Source organism: Anopheles stephensi, chromosome X (genome assembly GCF_013141755.1).
Source record: "Anopheles stephensi strain Indian chromosome X, UCI_ANSTEP_V1.0, whole genome shotgun sequence".
Lineage (NCBI taxonomy): Eukaryota > Metazoa > Arthropoda > Insecta > Diptera > Culicidae > Anopheles > Anopheles stephensi.
Window position 1 is genome coordinate 13,636,655 of NC_050201.1, and position 22,919 is coordinate 13,659,573.

Here is a 22,919-nt window from a genome sequence, read left to right on the forward strand (position 1 = left end):
AATCGGCACGACGGCCAAACGCAAACTGATTGCTGTCGGCGCACACCCTGAGCAGTGGAAGCAGTCAGCGCCATCGTGCGGTATCCATCCGCAACTGTCCGGTCGGTCGGTAGCCGCTCGGCATTATACCGCCACCTAGAGCGCGCTCGCTAGTTGTGTGAGTACCAGGGGGAAAAGCGTACGCAGATTACGGTCTCGTTCTCATCTCACCGCTACCCAGCGCTACGGTGCAGGATTGCTTCGCCCAAACCTCACTCACTACGGGTTGATAATGGTGTAGCGACGAGTACGATGCGTGTACTGGTTCACCTCATCTTTCCGACTGCTTTTGTTTCTAGTGCTGGTACACCCTTACCTTCTCGAACTTGTGGTAGAGCACACGTGCCTTGAGGTGAACGTCTGCGGCAGGATTCAAGCTTCGGCTAGTTCACACAACATACGGAAGCTTTTCTCCACAGCGCTGCACTGCCCGTCAGCAAACACGAAACAGGTGGTTGTGAGCTTCGGGATACGGACACTACCACCACTACACGTTCTCCATTTGCTTTTTCCCGTTTTGGTTGACGTCCACGAGAGGATGCGGATAAGATTTTTGGAGCAGGAACCGGACGACGGAAACGCACACACGCACGCACGCAGGGCCCTCTTGCTTACTATTGTGACTATTGCTGAAGCTGTTTTTTTTTGTTATTGTGTGGATGTTGTAGCAAACGGGTTTTGGCGAGTTTGGATGGGTTTGGCGAAAGGAGTTTTGTTGGCGAAAACTAAAAATCGGTGCGAATGGGAGGGAGGGAGTGGCGAAACGCGCGGAACGAACGGTGCTAAAGGGCCTTTCGGGATAAAAGGGCCAAACTCTCACCGGGACCGTCCGTCCATCTTCGGCCGTGTGCGATTTTGGAATGGACCCCGACGCACACTCGAGATAAACCTTAACCTCGCGCCGTACGGACTACACGCCGAAAGAAGATTGCAGAGTCGGTTGTGTGCTGTACAATGTACATACATTTTTTTCCTCCCGTTTCGTTCCACAAATTCTCTCTCACTCCATCTCTTTCACACGCTCTCTCTCTCTCTCTCTCTCTCTTTTTTGGTCATGACCACCTCTCTGCCTGATGACTACTCCGACTACTACAGCTTTTCGGTGTGCCGCACCGCGTATGCGTATATCCACCGACCGACAGAAAAGTGGCATTATCCTTCCGACAGCAGAGCAAACCCCGTACATATGTATATTGGGATGAGGAGGATTAGTGTGTGGAAGGTTAAAGCCTCCAACAAGCACTCGTCGGAGAGTTTGTGAGCCTCCCAAGAGAAGATCTCAATTCGTGATATAAGCTGTATCACGCATATCCACACGTGCACACATGATCCCTGAAACATCTTTCGGCGCTTGATAACACCATCAGTTGTCCTGGCACTCGTATCCTGACGGCGGGAGATATCCTACGCAGAGTAAAGTCTCTTCCAATACTGCTGCGAAAGAAACACGCACAACACGAGAGAGAGAACGCAGTGATAAGAACCCGGAGCGCGAGAGACTGCGTGTGTGTATGCGAGAGCTTCTATAAACCGGGGACCATACGGATGACGCGGCGAGTCCTCACTCAAGGGCTGCCCATTCCTTATGCGAAGAACACCCCTTCCCGTCCATCTACCGCTTGAGGGAGCCCTTTCATACTAATGCGAATGCGCGTAGAACACACCGAAGCACCAAATTTCACACAGGACTGCAGTGGAAAGGACAACAACAACAAAACACACACACACACCGGAATTCCTTGTCCTGATGGCGATGTCAGGTCGAGGGCAAATGGAGGAAAAAAGAGGGGTGGAGGGGGTGTTCATAAAAAATTTACTCCACTACTGTACGATGACTACCGTGAGCATATGTCGGGTGAAGGACGAACAAATCGTGAGGAGGGTCTTGGGACAGAGAGTGTTGTGTGTGGATGTATAGGTGCATTCTCCAGCAACAAGTATTTGGCCCAGCTTCATCACGCAGGACGACGGGAGTGTGTTGGGAGAGTCCTGCCAGCCCTCTCCTGTACTCCACCAATCCACCACCGAGTGCCCATAGTGTTTTGGAAACGTAACGTCTAAGTTGTACCTCCATCCACCGTGTCCAGAGCCTCTAGCAGCAGTTTGCAGTAGGAGAGATTCAGAAAGAAAGTGTAGAAGCATGGGTAGGAGATGTCTATGCAATATGTATCCTCGTAAAGGGAATTTTCATCTTGATTGGAAGGGAGGATTGTCTCTGAACATCTGGTAGAGCGAATGTTATAGTCCTCGTAGAAAATTGCCTCTTTGTCTAACTCAATTAAATAGTCTTCAAGGTTTTTTTGCAAGCAATCTACTCACTGCTTTTTTAAGAGTTCCTGGTGAGGGCTTTAAAGGAATGCTATTAGAATCAACATTCCCAATATAGTCCCTGAAATTACTAGAACTCGTATCCCAATATCCTATACTCAAAAATCGGGTTCTTGCCATCCGCGAGCAATTTACCATGTCGATGATTTGTCCTTCAATATGAAACCAAAATCCTGCTGAAATCCTGCCTTGTACAAACGATTCTGTCATTCAAAAAAGGTCTGTATCAAGTGTCTGGGCACTTGCTTCTTCTGAGGTCTTTCAGGTGAGGTCTTCAAGGAATGCTATCAGAATATTCTCAACATGGACCCTGAAGCTACAAGAGCTCTTAGCTATCCTAATGTCCTATATCCCAGAATACGATATGCCAACGCCTCTGTCTAGATGCTGCTTTAGAAGTATCTAGCAATCAACCATGTCGTTAGTATGTCCCTAAATATCACGCCCCGATGCTGCCTTGAGACCTTGTACAAACGATTCTGCCATTTAAAGACAGGCCAACGTCAGGCGTCTGGGCACTGGTACAAAATTGGTTTACGCCTAATCACCTGATCTGAGCTGAGCACTTTTTTGTCCTCCGATTGCCTCATGTATCTTGCCTCAAATATCATATTGCTGGTGAAATATGACACCGATTTAATCAACTGCTGCTCGACCGCGTTTTTGGCTAACGTTTCCGTCGCGAAAACAGAAATCGATCAACGGGGATATGTTGTCTCGCGTTGCAAGCAACGGCAGTGAGCAAACCCGACACCTCAAATTATTGGCGTGGTTTTTCTTCAGCTTCAAGTCAGTCTGTCAGTGCTGCCAAAAAGGGATTTTTGTGGTATATGGCACGGGGGCTGTCGGATACGCGGGGAGGGAGGTTTTGGCTAACGAACAGGTTGCTCAACATGAAAACGAATCGCACAAGGGGTTTACCGTTCGCGGCTACCAGAACCCGTGCCAATCGTCTTCCTGTTCGCAATCAAATCGTGCCCCCCCAGCAAGCGCAAAAGGTTCGCCGGAATGGTTCTTCCTGCTGGCATGTCAAAATGATTGAAATTTATGTGTCCGTGCTGGCCGAAAGAAGGGACACGATGACGAGCATTCCCCGCGTGGATTTGGCTTTGATTTGTTCGCCCAACAAACGTCAAACGCTCTTACGTGCCAAGGGGAAAACTGAAAAAAAAATCTACTAAACAAACCTAATCATATCCCGTAATCGAGAAAGTGGAGTGAACTGGAAAAGTTTGACTTTTGCGACCCCTGCCTTCATAAGCACACGCAAAATTTAGTTTTCCACCCTTTTTGCTCCACCTATAGATATTTATAAAGGGTCGCTGCCTATCTCTCTCTCTCCCTGGCTCTTAATCCGGCAAAGCAACACACCATCGCTACCGACATTGGCCTGATTATTGGTCGTATAAAAATAATTCAATTTGCTTGCCATTTATTATTAACGACAGAGGGAAGGAAACGAAACTTGACAACTTCCAAACGCAAAACTGCACGCTCGAGCTATAGTGGTGGCAGGTGCCTGAGGAGGTGCCCGCTTGTTGGGCTGTTTGACTAAAGGCATTTCCAGTGTAGTGCTGGCTGGTACCAGTGCTACTCCGATAAAGCTACTCCATTACGCAAAACGGTTTATTGCCGCAGGCTTACGAGCGTAAGCATTAAAACCCTTCAATTTCGGGCGTTCCGATAGTTTGGTTGAGCATGTCCCGAGCTCATAAAACCTTCATTCCAAAGCAGTCGGGAGATTAGGAGCAAAGGCAGAAATTTCCATACTTGAACTAGGTTTATGGGCAAGAAATTCGCCTGTACGGAGCATTCGTTTCAATGAAATCTTTTTACTATTGGTTCGTGGTGCCGTGACCAGGATTTAAAAGAAATAGAGCGAAAAGCAACTCTTCCATCTACTTTTTCCATGCTTGAGCTAGGTACAAGAAATTTGACTTTAAGGAGCATTCGTTTGAGTGAATTCCATATACCATACGTTCGTGGTGCCGTGACCAGGATTTTAAATGATAATAAAGAAAATCAACCCTTCCATCTAATATTTTCCGTGCCTAGTTCCGGCCTCCCATTTCTGGCTTATTGTGACTTAATTTAATCCGTAGTAAAGTAGCCAGCGAGGCGGTCCGGTGGCCGAGGCGACAGCGGCGCCGGTCTTCACACGGCAGGGCCGGGGTTCAAATCCCATCCAGACCGCCTCCCCGTACGTATGGCTGACTACTTTACTACGGGTAAAACCAAGTCACAGAAAGCCAGAAATGGCAGGCCGAGACCTCTCGAGGTTGTAGTGCCAAGGAAGAAGAAGAAGAAAGTAGCCAGCCCTACGTTCGGGAAGGCGGTCGTCTGGATGGGATTTGAACCTCGGTACTGCCGTGTGAAGACCGGTGTCGTCATCGCCTCAAGTTAGTTCAAGTCGAGAAGTTCAAGATTTATAGGATTCCATATACGATTGACAAGAAGTTTGGTTTCCAAATACAATGCGCTTGGATTTCAAACGAATATACTTCCATCTACTTTTTCCATACTCGAACTAGGTTTATGGTTTACACCCACAGGCCAGGTTTTATACGGCAAGGCCGTCCTATGTGAATTTAAAAACTAGCATTATGCAAAAGAAATCTGCCTTCAATTTACCATGCGTTCAATATACCAGCTTCATACGGCAGGACCGGAGTTCAAATCCCAGCTGGGCCGTTCTCCCATAGCAAGCACTGACTTTCCAACTGTACGGTGTCAATCAGTTCAATAAGCCACATAAAGCACCCATGATCTAAGAGTTCGTCAGCCCAAGAAAGAAGCAGATACCATGCGTTTGGTGCCGTGACCAGGATTTAAAAATTAATATAAAGAAAAGTAATCTCGATCCATCTCCTTTTCTCTAGCTTCTGCTTCATTCACCTCACACACACACACACACGTAGAGTCGCAGAGTTGTTGGTTTTTTTTGTTGCAATTCTATTTATGTATTTTATTAGTTATTATTATCCGTACGGTTACTATGATTATTATGCAGCGATACACCTTTACACACCAAAGGATGCGCTGCCCCGCTGCACACTCAACGCTAATATCTGTTCATCTGTTATCTGTTTTGCTTACTGTTTTTTTGTTTGTGTATGTGTGTTTTGCTCCATTTTCTTTTTTTAATGTATTTCAAGTTAGATGCTAAACTATATTTCATAATCATTACATTCAAATTAGTCGCAGTAGTATTCACAACGTCTTCACAATCTCTCCCAAAAACCACCGCACTCGCGCGCACACACACACACACCCCCTAAGCTAGTCACAGAGGTGCCGCCCACCATTTTCCCGTACCGTACGACCATTTTGACTATCACAATCACCTTTCGGTCTTCATCTTGTTTTTTTTTTTTAGTAATTTATTCCTTTATCCCTGCTCCATATTCACCTTCATTGGCCAGCGTTTTCTGAGCCGATTGGTTTTGGCATATCTCTCTCTCTCTCTCTCTCTCTCTCTATCTCTCTCTCTCTATCTCTCTCTCTCTCTCTATCTATCTCTCTTTCTCTAGTAGTACTGCCTTTTCGACCCAGCATATCCTTCGGCCTTATATCTACTATCGTTTAGTTCATCCCCGTTAGACCTAACCTCTCCCTAGTGCGACGCTCTTACACTATTAGGTCGCAGCCATCCAGCGCACCGGCCACTGCTGCTGACGGGCTAGACGAGCTCCAAATATTGGTAGAGAGTGAGAGAGTGTACATATTAGAGTTAAACTTAAAATAAAAACGAAACATCTGTCTGTGGTCTGAAACACCTTCGATTGGACAACCTTGGAACATGGAGCTGAGAAACAACCGGTGGCAGCTTTTAGTTGTTTTCCATTCGTTTTTTTTTTTCTTTTTTGAATAATAGTTACCATTACTAAGTGGAAATACCTTGAGGAAATTTGCTTTCTTTTTTTCTTCGAGTAAGCTTAACCCTATCCCTTCGCTAGGTCACGACCGGGCTACCGCTCATCTACCTATATATATATATATACCTCATCTACACCATCAATACTACGTGGGTTTGGCAATATGCCTCCTTTCGTAAATCATATCTGGACAAAACGATTCTATATCAGTACAATCTCCAAACCTCATCCGCTCACATCGCCCCCATCACACACAGAGTTGGGCGCGACTGCCTCGCTACTACTACTACTCCGTCGCAGTACAGTGAGAAGTTGTTGCGCTCTCTAAAACTTAAACATCGATCAATCTGCCATGGCTGTTGGGTTTTGTTCGACACACTTTCAAAAAAATCTTCCCGCGAATACATACACTACAAGGGTGTTGTTCCTTAAGCCTAACCGCCGCGTTGGTGACTTGGAGCAGTAACGTATCTCACGGTGTTGAAAAAAGGGGCAAGAAGGGGAGCGAAGGAAAGGGGGAAAGAAATTAGAAACCGAGGGTACAGCGAGAGAGAGAGAGAAAGAGAGAGACCCGGGCCGGGTGACCAGAGGAAGAGAAACAGTGGTTCAGAAATTGGCAGTACGTGATGAGACCGTTTTATTCATCCGACTCCGTGTCAGTCTACGAGCTTGTTACAATCTAAACATTACACATCCGTTATCGTACACAGCAATATTAAATGTCGCGTTCTGCTAGTGTTGCTTCCGGCGCTTACCGTTCCGCATGGCCCGTTTCGTACCTATTGTTCTCTGCGCCGTTTTTTTTTTTTGCAGAGAGACCCCCCGAAGAAAATTAAACCTCCTATTCGCGACACATTACGATGAGACATTGGGGAGCGCTAATCCTCCCGAATACATACAGATGAGGGACGATGAATCTGGGATAGTAGAGGCAGAGGGGGGTAAGTGACGGAGGAGGAGGTATTACAGGTGGGAGACCCTTTCATCCAGATCATCGAAAAACCTTGCCCACACATGTGTGCGTTCTGTGAGCTGACCTATCCTCATGTGGGATTCTTACTGCTAGCGGCTTACCTCGGTACGCTCCAGGTTTACTTTAGATTAAAAACATAATATATAAAAAAACAAACAAACATACACGTACATGGTCCTTTTTACAGCTAGTGGTTTAGGTTCGCGCGGATCGAAAAACCAAAAAAAAAAGCCCCAACACGGTCTCATCTCTTCCTCGCTGGAGATGCGCGTGTTGCATACGTGTACGTACGGAGCTAGGTGTAAGCTTACGGCGTTAAATAAATCATAAGAACAATCTGATGCTCTCCGCTAATGTAGCTGGAGCAGAAACGCCAGTAGCGCATGTTTGTAAACCGTTTTTCGCGCCGTTCGGGGATAGTGTAGCGGGCTCGAGCGTGTTCTTCCATTGCAGCGTGCGTTCAAATGTCTAAATGCACAGTGTTTAGGTCGGGGGATGGGGTGCGAAAGTATCCTGGCGGCTGTGACAGGTTTGTGTTGCTTCTGGACCACACTGCCCAGGCCACCACGATCCTGTGGGGCATTGAGCTGATGCAAATCTCGCTTCTGGATCACTCCTGGTAGCTAATGGCCATCACGCCTAGCGTAACTTCCGAAAAGAATATTGAAATATCCTGTGCAATTTTCAAGGTAGTGTGTGTGTGTGTCTGTAGAACCCATTTTTGTATCACTTTCCCATTTTGTATACTTGTAAGCTAGTACAATGAGGTGAGACGCAGGTGACAAACTAATACTAGCTCGGCAAGAAAAAAAATTGACACAAGAATCAAACACGGCTAAAATGCAATTAAGTTATTTAAGTTTCACCCTCTTCTGGTGTAGCATGAAGTAATTAAAATAGTAATAACATATTCGTATTATCCTACTGTAAGGATACAATTAAACACACACACACTTCGCTCTTTCTTCCTTGGCACTACAACCTCGAAAGGTCTCGGCCTGCAATTTCTGGCTTTCTGTGACTTGATTTTTCCCGCGGCAAGGTATTCACAGCGGTCTGGGATGGGATTTTAACCCCGGTCTGAGGACAGGCGCCACTGTCCCCACGACCCGCCTAAACATATTTTCTTCATGTCAGTGTGTGTGTATCTTGTGCTGTTGTTCTCCCCATTAACGTCACAACAGTGTTAAAAACGCTTCATTCGCGGCCACAAAAACACATGTCACAAACATGTCACAAAACAGAGAATAAGATAAAACAAAACAAAAATCTTCTACTACAAAGAAGAAAAACAAACGATCACGCTTTTTCTCTGCTTTTTTGTTCGAAATCACTACCAACTCGCATCAGCAAAAAAAAACAGTGTCTGATCGAGAAGAATAAAACAAAATTCTGTACACACGGCCTACTTCACTGCTGCCTGCTTCATGGTGATGATAGGGACGGGTATGGGGGGGAAGGTTGGGAAGGGGGGTTGTTATAAAAGAAAACTCCTTACATTTTAAGTCTAAACTTATGCTATCTATACACGTAGTGATCCAGTTGCGCATATCCCCACACACAGCTCTGACACACGCACACACAAGCTTGATCGTCGCATCCAGGAAACCTGACCTTCACGCATCAGCTATTTCCATTTCAGGTATCAGGAAGGGGAGAGGGAGTTGGTGGGGCAGGAAGGAGGGGTAAGGAGTGCAAAGAGGTCCAGACGGCTGAAAACGCCCCTCCCCCCCCCCCCCCCCCCCCTACATGCAAACGCACACGCACAACCCCCATCGCGGTGGTTGTGCTTCTGTGTGGTTTTGTTTGAGATCGTCGACTAGACCAAATATAACCTAGATAGATAGAGCCTGCAGGTAAAATTTTTCCTCGCCCTCACTTCGCTTGGATGAAGTTTCCCTTCTCCTTTCTCTCTCTCTCCTTTCTGCTCTACACTGTGTGCCCTACACTTCCTGTGGCTGGTGTGTCTGTATGTGTGTTCTCAACCAAACGAAATTACTAGTGTGGGAGTGAGATAGAGAGTGAAAGACGATCACAACCAACAACAAAAAATAGAGGTTGAACGATGAATCGCCACAATTTTGCAGACTAGCTGAATAGGAGTAGCTAACAGTAAAGAATAAATTATGCTAAAATGACAAAAGAGGTAAGCATTAATTTAACATTAAAAAGCGTTTAAAATGTTTCTCCTTCGCACATGCCAAATCTGAACCATCCGGATCCGGTATCGGACTACGGGTAAAACCGGAATGGAAGCTCAAACCATCCGTTCGAGGGGTTGAGCTGCCTGACTATCTCGTTTCGACTGTCTGTTGCGACTTGAATTGCAGCTTCAAGCGCATTGGGGCTATGCGTGAAAAAAAAGGAAAGAAAGCTAAACAAGGATGGGAAACTCCCCCCCCCCCCCCTCCTCCCCTCCTCAACACAAACTGGCGATCTCAAATGGTTCGGGAACAGCTGCTACTACTATGACACACAAACCGACTTCGCGTTCTGCCCATACTCTGGCCGCACGGACTGTGACGACGGACCTCCAAATTCTGCTACACTGGCGCGGAAAAAAAACGGAGATAGATATTTAAGAAACACTGCTGGCAGGACACCGCTTCCATCCCACAGCCGGACGCATCATGAATCCTGCCGGAAGGTACATCTCGACAGGATGGTGTGTCTAAAGTTTGTGCTTCAGTTGCTTGCAGCAAGCCGGTAGCGTCATGCTGCAGCAGCAGCAGCAGCAGCAGTAACATGTATTATCAGTCATCGCCGAGAACGCCACCCGTTACGTCACGATGCAGGCGGTGTGGCGCATCATGCTACCAGCTGGTTCCATTGCCGGCACACGGTTGAACATCAAGCGATGGTGGAAATGACAGGAGCAGAAATCTCTGGAAAATAAAGTAAAATAAAAATAAAGTTTTTACCTAGGGTAACTGTACCAGTTTTCGGCACTTTAGTGCAGTTGATCAGAAAAAAATACAAATACAATTATTAAACTTAATAATTTTGATTGAAGGTGGTATTATTTTGGTTGTAAAACTATCAAAGAATGTTTCAGTATTTATGTTTTATTGTTTAAACCCCTAGTTTTTTAGAAATATTAGTAAAAATGCAAACATTGGTTTTGCTCCTATTTTGGGCAGAATGCTCCTATTTTGGGCAGGCCGTGTTCCTATTTTCGGCATCACGAATAGACGATTTGAAACACTCGAAAAGGTGTAATTAGTTAAAGAAAAATATTTTAAACAATTTTCTACTCTTACTTTGCTTAAATTCATGATAGAAAGTAGTTAAATAATTAATTTTATGTTGCCCATTTTGGATATGAAACTGCCAGATTTTGACGTCTCTCGAAAATCGCTCTGAAATTGCACTGGATTGAGCTGTCAAAAATCAACATTTTCCATGTACCCATTTTCGGCAGCCTTTAAAGTGAAAAAATATTCATTTATTGGATTTTTTAATTATCAATGAGGTTTGAATAAATTTTGAACTAATTTTATTGTTCAGAAAAATCGAAACCCCAATTTTGTTAAGCTCTAGTTTGCTAAATCTCAGAACTGCCGAACTATCGGCGCAAAGCCAAATTGACGAAATGTTTTGAGCTCGGCACAAATAATTCGATATTTCGGTAAATATCGATCTAAATGCGTCAAAACTTCGTATTTTAAGAATAAACAATGATTTATTCCTTTAAAAGTAGTTGAAAGATCATTTCTTTTGCGATTTTTCCATTAATTTTGCTATTTTTGCCGACCTGCCGAAAATAGGTACACTGCCGAAAACTGGAGCACTTACCCTATTTGAATTTTGAAACGACAATTTTGCGAATTTGAAGGCAAGTTTTTTGAGAGGTCGATTCCGCCTCTCGAGTTGCTCCTTATCCCACAAACGCTTTGCATAGCCCGCTGGCAGAGCCAGTGGGATGAGGATGAACTCGGGAGGCTCCTGTACTCAATCTCACCGCAGGTATCTCTGCGTCCCTGGTTTCACGGGCTCCCGATGGATCGTGCGGTTATTCGCGTGATGTCTAGACTCACGTCGAACCATTATGTTATGAACAACAGCAAGGTTTGTAGCTGTAGCAACGGATATCACGACATAGACCACATCCTCTGGCCATGCGTGGAATTCGATGCGGCAAGACCCGGGTTACTATCAGCCGTTCGGGCATCAGGAAAAGATCCCCCGCGGTGCCAATGCGCGACATCCTGGGTCAGAAGGACTACGAATACGCGCGGATCCTGTTCGGCTTCGCCAAAGAGATGGGAATCACCCTCTGATTCCTTCCCACTTCCTATCCCGTAGTAGTACGCACTATTGATTGCCCAAACTTAATATAGTATACTATGTGTTTATTGTTCCTCGTTTGTCCCGCTCAATAACTTCAACGTGCGCCAGTCACATTTTTGGCCTAAGCTGGTGTGTCAAAGCCATCCAGACCGCCTAGCCGTACGTAAGGTAAAATTAAGTCACAGAAAGCCAGAAATGGCAGGCCGAAACCTCTCGAGGTTGTAGTGCCAAGGAAGAAGAAGAAGCAGGTGTCAAAGCAGCACTCAAGAGACCTGAGGTCGCTATTGGAGGTCGTGCTGCTGGCGGAGTGTGTGTGTGTGTCTTCTACCACGATGGCTCAACTAAGCTGTTGTGGTGCTCGAACCCAGGCATGGTCGCCCGTGACGACATCAGCACGCAATCCGGAACAAACGGTTTGGAGATTCGCAGCTTCATCGAGGAAGTTCGACGCAGAGGACGGCGTCATCAAATTCCCGAAGCGCCAATACCACAAAGGCTGCCTCCCGTCCCGAAAACACGTGACGACAACCTGACGACGCTCCCGATTCCCACTTTACCAGCGGAACTCCCCATCCTCTACCGAGTTCACCCGGGAGAAGGTGCATATCAACGGCAGGAGAAGGAAATGTCTCCTACCAAAATAGCATACATCGAAGAATTATTTTGTAATTATTAAGTATAGTTCATAAGATATACGGCCTGGCCGTCACCACGTGAAATTAAAAAAAAATTGAAACGGCGAATAATGGATAGAATTCCAAAATTAGTGAATAAGATTAGAAATCTTTAGCTGGCATGCGACATCTAACAGAAAGAGTCCCATTCCAGACCAAGAAGGATTGAGTTCTTCGAAGAAATTCAAATTCCAAGAGTTATAATTGACACTGACAGGCACTACAAGTGCATCAGAATTTTCTCCCCATACCATCGAGCGTATGGGGCGGGTCCGGTGGCAGAGGCGATAACGGCGCCGATCTTCACACGGCAGGACCGGGATTCAAATCTCATCCGGACCGCCTCCCCGTACATAGGACAGACTACTTTACTACGGGTAAAATCAAGTCACAGAAAGCCACAAATGGCAGGCCGAGACCTCTCGAGTAGTGCCAAGGAAGCAGAAGACTATCGAGCGTTGAAAGAGGTCGCATTATATCTGATAGACCTGCGCATATAAGAAACTTGATGGAATATCAACACTACTATCTGAATCGGAAGGATACTCACAGTTGTTTGCAGTCCACCACTGATCGTACTGCTGGCCCGCTGTACATCGCCTCCAACACTCGTGACTCCAGGTGGGTAGACAGCCGTGCACGGTACATCGGTCGGAATCGTTGAAGATGGAGGCAGATATTGGTGACCACGCAGCATCAATCCATTACCACCAAGACCACCACCACCACCACCCCCAACATCGCCATCATCCATCCCTCCGGCAGTAGTGGTAGTGGTGGGTGCGGTCGATAACAGTTGCTGAGGGTGTTGCTGTGGCCGTTGCAGTATGACGTTGGTGCTAATCCCACAAGCACTGTTGATGACTCCCTTCCCACCAATGATGCTTCCGCTGGTGCAGTCCACCATCATCGATGAAGGTGACGAACGGTGTTCAGCAGGCGCAGTGATTGCAGTAGTACGTGACGGTCCCACAATCACGCCGGGCGTATTGTTGATGATAACATTCGGTCGGTTGGTACCGTTGGGTGGATTGGTCGTGTGTTCTCCATTGCGTAGTACCGTCACACCCTCGCTGTTGCTAGCGCTCGGTAGATTGGCGGGAGATACTGCTGCTGCCGCTACTTCCGGTCCAGCCAGCGTGGTCGTAGTGGAGGACGATGAGATGTTTGACGGTGACATGATTACACCACCGTTCGTTGCGGAGCTGGTAGCAGCGGTGGTGGAGTTAGCGCTATCGGACGTTTCGGGCGGTGCCGGAAGTTCACGCGTATGCGATTCATTGCCAAAAATCAGTCGAAGTCGCTTCATCGGCAGTCCGATACCACCATTGCCAACACCCTCGCCGACCGTTGCCGAGGTAACCGTTGTCGCGGAAGCGCTCGCACTGCTCACCGTATCACCGTACATCGCCGGGTTTGCTAGCGACCAGCGCAGGTTTATGTGGGGCATCTCGCCCCACTCGTCCCGCCCTCCCGTCCCGCCACTTACCTCTGCCGGGCGTACGTCGCGCAGTGCGGTCGGCTGCAGTATCACAGACTGTAGTGCTTGTTGGTGTGGAAGGGGGAAATGATTTTGATGGTAGTGGGTCCGTTGTTGCTGCTGCTGCTGCTGGTACGTCTCTGGTGTATCCTCGGCCATTATTGCACACCTGGCTGCATCGGTGGTGGTAGTAGTCGTGGCCGACACGATTGCTACCGGTGCTAGCGGTGGTGGAGGTGGTGGCGGAGGTGGTGGTGGAGGTTGCGGTTGTGTCACCGTATGTTCACCCAGCTCCTTATCGTCCTCCACCACAGGGGCAGCTTCGTTAGTGGCGCACGTGTAGTACTTCATGCGTCGTGCGCGTTTGGCTTCCTTCCGCAGTCGCCGGGCTTCCTTCGATGCTTTGTGGCGCTTTTTGCGCTTCTGCGACACCAAGCTGCTGCAGCTGCTGCTGTACGACGTTAAATCTTCCTCCTCCTCCTCCTCGTCGTCGTCCTCCATCGCCTCGTCCTTTTCGCCATTGGTCGCGTCATCCGGGCGGTACGTCGCACTAGCTTCATCCGTTGCTTTCGCTCTGGCAAGAAGTGTACCGTCACTGAGCGAATGCGTGCTACTGCTGCTGGCGGGTGAATCGTAAGTAAGGGAGCGTCTGCTCAGATTAGCCACACGGCGACACACCGACCGGTAAGAGCGATCGCGGCCCCCCTCCTCCTCCTCATGCTCCTCCTCCTGTTCGTCTAGATCGCGCAAACCTTCCATGCGTAGGATCTCGTACTCGCGCCGGAACGCACTCGGGCTGGCACCGTTGTCCGCATCGCTCATACTGTTGCCCGACTCAATGATCTCGTCAATCACCGGACTGCGCTTCATGCGGAGCGTCAGCTTTAACCTACGCTCCGGTGTCCTCATCAACGGTTCCGCCGGTACCGTGCTGGAGGAGGAGGTGGAGAACGTAGAAGAGGAGGGAGACAGTTTGGAGCTGGTCGCACCACCAGCGCACCCACTGTCCGGTGCCTGGGACGGGGTCGAGGAACTGATTGCCATACTGCTTATACTGTTGGTGTTGTTCGTGCTGGTGGCAGCCGCATCCCGCTGCATGCTACACTGTCGTATCTTGGACAGTATGATATCGTCCTCCTCATCGTCGTCCGACACGGTCGTCATAGGGGTTGGCGGCTCACCGCCACCCACGTGGTGTGTGGTGCTCCCAACCGAGGTAGACTGCCCATCCCCATCGTGCGGCTCCCTGCGGCGTGATGAGGTAGCAGCAGCAGCAGTACGCTTCCCTGCCAACCCTCCTCGACGATCCGGTGCAGCAGTGTTATTGCTTGTGGAGTTGCGATTTGAATCACATTTCGATGGTGGCCACTGCCGCCGTAACCGTTCGGCGTCGGTCAACGTTGTCGTCGAGGCCGGATTCATGCGCAGCTTGAGCTTTAACCGTTGCTGGTCGGCTAGCTGCTGCAGTGAGGCACCTTTACATCGCGCACTGGACGACGCAGATGAGCATGAGGAGGAGGAGGACGACGACGATGAGGAGGAGGAGGAGGAAGAAGAATAGCTGGACAGGGCAGAGCTACCGTTGCTACGCTTCTGCGCGACGGCACAGGATGAGGACGAGGAGCTCGTTGGTTTGCTGCTGTTCGCCGGATGCTGCCACAGTACATCGTCCTCCTCTTCCTCCCCCTCCCCCTCCTCCTCCTCCTCGTCCTCCTCATCCTCCTCCTCGTCCTCTTCCCCCTCGTCATCGTTTTCGTCCGCCGGTTGCCCGTGCCAACCGTACCTTCTAGCACGCCCATTTACAACCGAATCCTTTCCGCGAGATCGTTTCGTTGGTGATAGCTGCTTGCGGGTGCGCGTAGTGCTACCGTTACTACTGCTACCTGTCGTACTACCACTACCGTGTGACATTTTCACATCCTTCCTTTGCCCGACATCTTTCGCTTCCTCGTCATCCTCTTCGTGTGGTCGTGTCTGTAGCTTCGCTTTTCGTCTGCCGCTGCCACGATTCGACGACGCTTTTGCCGCTTTACGCTGCTGTTGCTTCTCGTCTTCTGCGGTGGTTGTTGTCGTGACGGTCGAACAGCGTCTACCGAACTTGTCGCCGCACTCCTGCCCACTACCTTCACACACACCTTCCTCACCCGGCCGCGACGCACGAAATGGTTTGGCGAGGTTCTGCTGCTGCTGCTGCCTGCCGTTCGACTCCGCTAAATGCTCTTCCACCAGCAGCCGTAGCATGCCGCGCGTTAACCGTGGGCTAACTTCGTCCGTCTCAGCGCCCGTCGACGGCAGCGTGGAGTGAGCATCGCCACCAGACGCATGGGCCACGCGCAACGACATCCGGCGTGTCATGATGCGCTGCTGGGACGATGTAGCGGCGTTCTCTGCGACACGTTTGGCCGATGACGTACCGGACGTAGCTAGCTGCTCGTCCGGTGTTGGTTCGCGGGTCCGTTTGCGGCTTACCGATTGCTTACGGGTGGTGGACGGTTGTGCTGACTCGTCCACCGGAATGCCTGCAGCAAACGGGTTCGAATGTGGATGATGATGGTGATGGTGGTGGGGATGATGAGTGTCCTGCTGGGGCGCATGCGAAGGATTCCGAAGCGCGTAGTACCCATTCACCGTCGGTCCCGCAGTACCATCGTCGGGCGTATCATCGTGAAACGTGTAGATACTTCGACTGCTACTACTGTACATACTGGCTCGGCGCTTCTGACTGCCAATCGGTTCCAGGCTGAACGAATGCACACTGCTATTGCTGCAATCATCATCAATCACGATCACATCTTCGCTCGAATCCTTCGCGCCGACCTTACCACCGCCGGGCGCAACCGACGCTGCCCGGCGCCGGGGATCACTGCCGGCGGAATCTTTTCTCGTTTTGCGCTTCGTTTCGAGGGCCTGGTGCGTTTCGTGCTGGCCGGCGGACGTGGTGGACGAAGCCTTACCGAACTGTTCGCTCGACTCGACAATACTGTAACTGCTGTACCTCCGGCGACCAGGATTGCTACCTTTGCCGTGTGCCGCTCTACTACCCTGCGGCTCGTCCCGTTTCTTCTCGTCCGGTTTCGCACCGGTTGACGGTTTTATGCTGCCGCCAGTCGACGAACGGGTGGCGCGCTTCAGCTGACCGTCGCCACCTTTCGACGCATCGGCCTCGGGCGGTGTATCGTCGTGGAACGTGTAGATACTTCGGCTACTGCTAGTGTACATGCTCGCCCGGCGCTTCTGCTGCTGATTGCCGTCGGCCGTCGGCACCGGTTGACTGTACGGCAGATCCGAGGCAAAGGACGGCACACTGCTATTGCTACAGTCGTCGTCGATCAGGATCACCTCATCCGGATGTTCTTTGGACCGCGAGCGAACCTTCCCGCCAGGCCCTACGACCGACGTTGCCCGTCTCCGGCGAGCACCACCATCCTCTTCCGCCCTATCTTTCTTCCGCTTTCGTTTGGTTTCGTGTGGCTGGTGGTGACGGGCGGCCGATTTGGCCGCCGCCGCCGGTGCTTTGCGCTCGGTGGACGACGTTTCGCTGAACTGCTCCGAATCGGCAATACTGCTGTAGCTGCTGTACCTTCGCTGGCGCGAATGAACGCTTTTGCTGGCTGGTGTTTTCCCGCCCGTGTGATGCTGCACCGTTCTCCCGTTTCCTTCCTCGAACGTTTCGTCGTCCCGCTTTTTGTCCTGCCCTTTCGGACTGTGCTCGTCCTCTTTCGTGGCAGTGGTGGTGGTGGTGGTGGTAGTAGCAGCAGTGGTAGTAGCGGTCGAAGGTTTCATACTGCTGCAGGTTGACGAACGGGTGGCACGCTTCAGCTGTGACGCACTTTTCTCATCTGTCGCCTTCTTGCTGCCGCTGGTGCTGCTCCCATGACCCGCCAGCGACTCACCGTCATCTGCCAGCTCCGTTGCAAACTGACGGCCGAGCGGTGCCAACGGCGCCACAACCGGGGCAGCAACATTCGTGCAGTAAGGTTTCTGCTGGGCAAGTAGCATCTCTGCGTCGTACTTCGTCATGCCCTTGTCGCGTAATTCACGCACCGTCAGCATGCTCAGTGCGGACGGTGGTTCCTTCCCGAGGGACGCCAGCTTGGCGCCACCAAGATCACTGCCGCCCGTACCATTGTTGCGCTTGTTTTTCATCCTATTTAACCGATTGTCGGTTTCGCGCAGTCTGTACCGCACGCCACCGTTCGCCGTGCCGACGACCACAACGCCGCCCAACCCATTCACATCACCAGCCAGCGACGAGACGGTACCGGCAACGCCCTCGCCAACCTCACTCCCAGCTCCACTGACACCTACACCGCCAGCGACTCCACTTCCGCCACTCACACCACTGTCGCACGCCGCCCCATTATACAGCGACGCACTCTCGATCAGGCGGGCGCGGGCAGCAAACGCACCCGTACCGCGCCGTTCGCACGTTTCACACTCGCAGTAGCAGTTGTTATCGCCGAAGAAATCCTCCCCGTAGAAGCAGGTAATCTCTTCGCCCACCTCGATGTCGCGCAACACCTTCACGCACGCCGTATCGCGGCCGGTCGCCACGAACTTGCAGTTGGCGCGGCAATCGTGATTAATGTAGGCGGCCGGTCCCAACCACAGCTGGGCACAGTTTTTCCGACAGCTGTACATGACGGAAAAATCGTTCCGGCCCGGATAGAGCAGGTCCGCTTCCTCGCGTTCGGTCAGCTCGGCAATACAGCCCACGAGACATTCGATCTTTTCGTTCTTCATCCAGCGGCGGGTGGAACAGATTTTGGCACCTTTCTGACCTTCGAGCGAGTAGCGGTAGCATGCCTCGATGACGAATCCCGAGTGCTGATCAAACACCCGCAGATAGCGATAGATCTGTGCGAAGTGAAGAAGAAAAAAGGAGTGATTTCAGTAAGCAATTTGAATCTTTTATGCTGGCAAAGGTCACCATAAAGTGTGCGTGATTTTGTCTGTTTGTGTGTTCTGTACTTACGTGTGCCTCTAGCCGTTTCAGTGCCAGCTTGTTCTTGTTCAACAGCGACCTTGGCATCCAGTTGCCATTGATCAGCTGCTGGTAGCACTTGCTGTAATTTTGCGTCCGTATAAACTCCTCGATAATGTTCTTGATCTCGTCCTTGTTTGCCTTCAGCGGTCGATACTTGAGGCTCATCTTGTGCGTCTGAAAGCCGAGTATGGTGTCGAGCACCAGGCCGGTTGCGAGATCATCATTGTCGGACAGTTCCTTCGGTGTCATGCCCGTACCGGGCGACGCAACCTGGGCGAGCCGGTGCTGCTGGTTGCTGGTGCGTCCTGCCTGCTGCTGCCCTGCACCGCCACTGCCCGATGCGTGCCCGGACGACGCTACCACCATCCTGCCGGTGCTGCTGGTGCTGGTGCTGGTGATGTTGGTACCGTCGTCACAGGGCGACGCCTCGGCCGTTCCACCGCTGGTAGTAGCCGATCGTGACGGTGGATGGAAGCCACCGCAGGATGACGCCGTCGAAGCAGGTGCTGCAACCGATGTTTCGTTTCCCCCTTCCTCTGCCACCTGTGTTCCGGCCGATCCTGGCGCTGCTCCTGTTGGCGAGGACGACGACGACGATGACGATGACGGTTTCGCCTTCGTATCTGCTCCAGCGTGCTGCCGCTTCCTAGTGCTGGACGGTGCTCCGGTAATTCTAGCGGCGCGACGCTGACCTCCGCCAACGCAGTCGCCCGTCACCACAATCCGGCTCCGCTGGTGCTGCTGCGTTTCCTTTTCCGTGCCTCTCGCTGCCGCCGCCGCCGCCGTCCGTCTACTCCCCACACTACGTCCACCTTCGTCAGCTTCTTCTACTGCAGCCGCCACCACTTCCGTTGGTTTGGACTCACACACACACACTCACGTACTTGCCTGCCGCACACTGGAATGTGTGCGTAGCTAAGCGTCCGTCCTTTGCCAACCGTTCCTGCTTGCGGTCCGTTCTGTACTGCCAGCACGACACGCTCTGCTCCGATAATGCGCGTGTGTGGCAAAGTGGTGGAGGTTGCAGCAAGGTTGGAAACGGAGCAAAGGGGCTGCAGTGGCCTTACGTCGATGATGTTGGCAGCATTCGTACTACAGCGTTAGCATACTTATCCTAAAATGGGAAAACGGAAAAAAAAGATATTAAATTCTTTATTTCACTCGAAAGACGTCTCCACGGCCTCACATTCTCCCGTCGGCGCGCTTGGCAAGTGTGTTGGTAAATGGTATTTAAACGATTGATTAGATTGTTTGCGTCCAATCACTTAACCGACCATTCATTGCGTAGCGATTGTGCCAGTTCACCTTAGAGGCACTGTAGCAAAAATCGGTGTGTTGTGCGCCTGGTTGCTCGCAAACTACTGTCAATTGGGTTTCATTGACGAGCGGCAGTTCGCTGCACTTGTCCGACAAAGAAACAATAAAAAAAAAATTTATAGCATGCACAGTTTCCATTTCCAGACTCCAACCCACAGCACCCTATTAACAGCACACCCATTCGCACATGTTTTCATGGACAATTTTATACCTCCTCTTCCTTTGCTTCTCAAACTCTTCCGCACGGCAAGATGGTTTGCGTCGAGCAGCGCGAACGACGACGACGCACCACAAGGATCGTTTTATTGCCTTCAATAAAATCCAGGCGGTTCTAATAAACCCCGGTTCCGTCCGAGCTGAACCCAATATGCATCTCGGATGCAGCGAGAGACCTTATGCTACACACGGGCACAAGGTTACAGACACGAATGTGCTATATACCGCACTAAAATATAAGATGCAATAGTTCCAGACGAGATGTGTTATATTAAAAAGACTGCGTTTTTATGTGTTTTCTCGAGAATGGCGGAACTGCGCTAAGCCATTTGGTTTGCTGGAATATCGCAGACCTTCTTCTTTAGCACTTCCAAGCTCGAGAGGTCTGGCTGCCTTGGCTTTGTTTTATCCACAGCTCTTAGCTGTATGCTATTCAGCTGAATGCATGAGAAGAGATCCTCCAGAGATTTTGCTCTTACTCAAATCAACTGGGAAACGCAATAAAACGCTAGTGTTGTAAATTAATTGGCATACGGATTAAGCCAATAACAACCGAGCCAATTATTGTAAGAGAAAACACAACCTCGTATAACTTTTCTGCAATGTTCTATAGTGCCAGATGGGCTGCTAGTTAATAAACTTCTGTTCTGGCGTACAGTCTTGTTCTTCTTGGGATTAACGACCTCTGAGGTCATGAGCCTGCCGTTTCTGGCTTACTAGACTGAATGATACCAAGTAGTTGGATAGTCAGTCCTCACTATGGGGGAACGGTCCGGATAGAATTCGAACCCCGGTCCTGCCGTTTGAAGACCTTTTAATCACAGAAATATTTAAACTCCTACAGCAGGATCTTAACTCCTACCGCGGCATGACTAGCTCGATTTCCTTTGCCGACTATTACGCACCTACAACTTCCAGCAATCTTCCGAAAAAATCACGTCAAGTGGTATTCAAAGAAATTGATATGCAAAAAAATGCACCTACCAACGAAAAGCGAGCGGATAGGAAGCGTAGGCAAGTTGTCATTATTGGTGTTTTTAAATTGGTTTTGTCCTTCTTTTGTTTTTAGCAAACAGCACAATGATTGACCAATAAGCGTTGGCGTGGGTCGGATTTAAACCTCGTTTGACCCCAAAACATGTTATTACCTATACAATATTTTGCCATAAAGTTTGCAATTTCCCATTTCGGCTCCAAGGTTTCGAGGCCTCGGTAAACTTCATTTACAAACCGAAGAGATCGTTTTGCTGTGGGTTTTTTTTTAAGAGTTCAACGTCTTCTTCTTGTGGGCTTGGCAGCCTGCAGTCATAGCTGGATAGTCAACGCTCATGACGGGGTGCCGAGTCCGGGTGGGATTTGAACCTCGGGCCTGTCGTGATAGTACGATACTGTTATTTAAGAGCAAAGGTGTTTGCAGCACCAAATTTTCTGACGACTTCGGTTGGTTGGTTTTGATTGATTAGAGTTGAGTCATTTGATTTCGATCATCGCTTTTCTTGCGACCAAGCATCACCATCGAGTTGCACACATCTTGAGATAGAGTTTAGAGCCCGTGCCTGTCGTTGTGTGCGTGTGTGCCCATCACTCTACCGTCCTCCTCCAATGTGTACCTGTGTTCCGAACGAATCCCAAAGGCTGCGGACGTATCGGTGTGTTGGTGAAGTCATCTCTCGCCTGCTCTTCTAACCAACAGCACCACTCCCGCCGTACCCCCCCCCCCCCCCCCCCACTCCGCTCGCCTACAAACTTCTTTCTTTGTTATATACACTCACACACACACACACACACACACACACACACCGTTGGGGCTCGAATGCAACTGCATCTCGATCGTTACTCATACGAGATTGTCTAGACGAGGCACAGTGTTAGCGCCGCCTGCTTCTAGATCTTTTTAGCACCTTCTCCCTCTTCACTTCGCCAACACCCCAACACACACACACACAGCCAGCGAGCGTACAGCAAATGCATACGGTTGGGGGCGACGACTGCATCTGCTTCCTCTTGTTTGGTTGTTGGACTGCATCGCAAGTGCGCAACCAGTGACAGTGTGTAGGTGATGATATTAAAATGGTTTGCAAATGGTATCAAATGCTTCTTCCTCTTCCTCTTGTGGCAATACAACCTCAAAAGATGTTGGCCTTTTTTGTTGCACGCATCTGGAACAGAATTTGCTTCCCCGCATAATACAGGCTAGAGCATTGAAATTTGCGTTTGATGGATGGAATCATTGGCACCATCGTATGCAAAAACAGTCCGATAGTGTGCAAGAGAGAGAGAGTAAGGGATGGAATGAGAGAGAACGGCAGTTTGGTTGATTGGCTGGCTCTTATTCATTGTGTGTGCTCGCTGCTTCATTGATAAATGTTACTCTGGCACTTTTGTTACTCTTCCTTTGCCTTTCATTGATAGGTGCACTACTAAAACTGAGTTTGTAACTAACCATTGTGCAGAGGTTTGGGTTTTTTGTTGTTTGTTTTATTCATATAGAACGGCCTGGCTGTACTGCTAGGTTAGGAAAATGGAAAGGCCATCATTCGGTTGCCACATACACACACACAGACATCGCGTTCACGTTTGATGGCCAAGAAAACGGTCGTACACCAGCAGGCAAGCAATAAAGTAATGTAGAGCGAGCGAAAGAGAGAGACAGAGAGAGAGAGGGACTTGCCGATACAGTAGCCCCAACGCACAGTTTTCACCTTCTGAAAGTGGGGTTGGAAAATTCACAACGGAAAAT

At 49.7% G+C, this 22,919-nt stretch overlaps 1 protein-coding gene across 9 annotated transcripts in view; it reads right to left on the minus strand.

The window, feature by feature from the left end:
* The window catches only part of LOC118509186 (pneumococcal serine-rich repeat protein), a 35,588-nt gene that overhangs the window by 7,793 nt on the left and 4,876 nt on the right, over positions 1-22,919 (minus strand). For 7 of the 9 annotated variants that reach the window (XM_036049466.1, XM_036049458.1, XM_036049482.1 and 4 more), the window contains 2 exons: positions 18,635-19,760; positions 12,730-18,516 (listed from right to left, as the gene is read on the minus strand). In XM_036049466.1, the coding sequence (XP_035905359.1) occupies positions 12,730-18,516; positions 18,635-19,012 (6,165 nt within the window). In that variant the 5' untranslated portion in view covers positions 19,013-19,760. Of the gene's footprint in view, positions 1-5,502; positions 10,101-12,729; positions 18,517-18,634; positions 19,761-21,789; positions 21,901-22,919 lie in introns of those variants that run through there. The other 2 variants (XM_036049515.1, XM_036049524.1) reach the window with 2 other exon arrangements.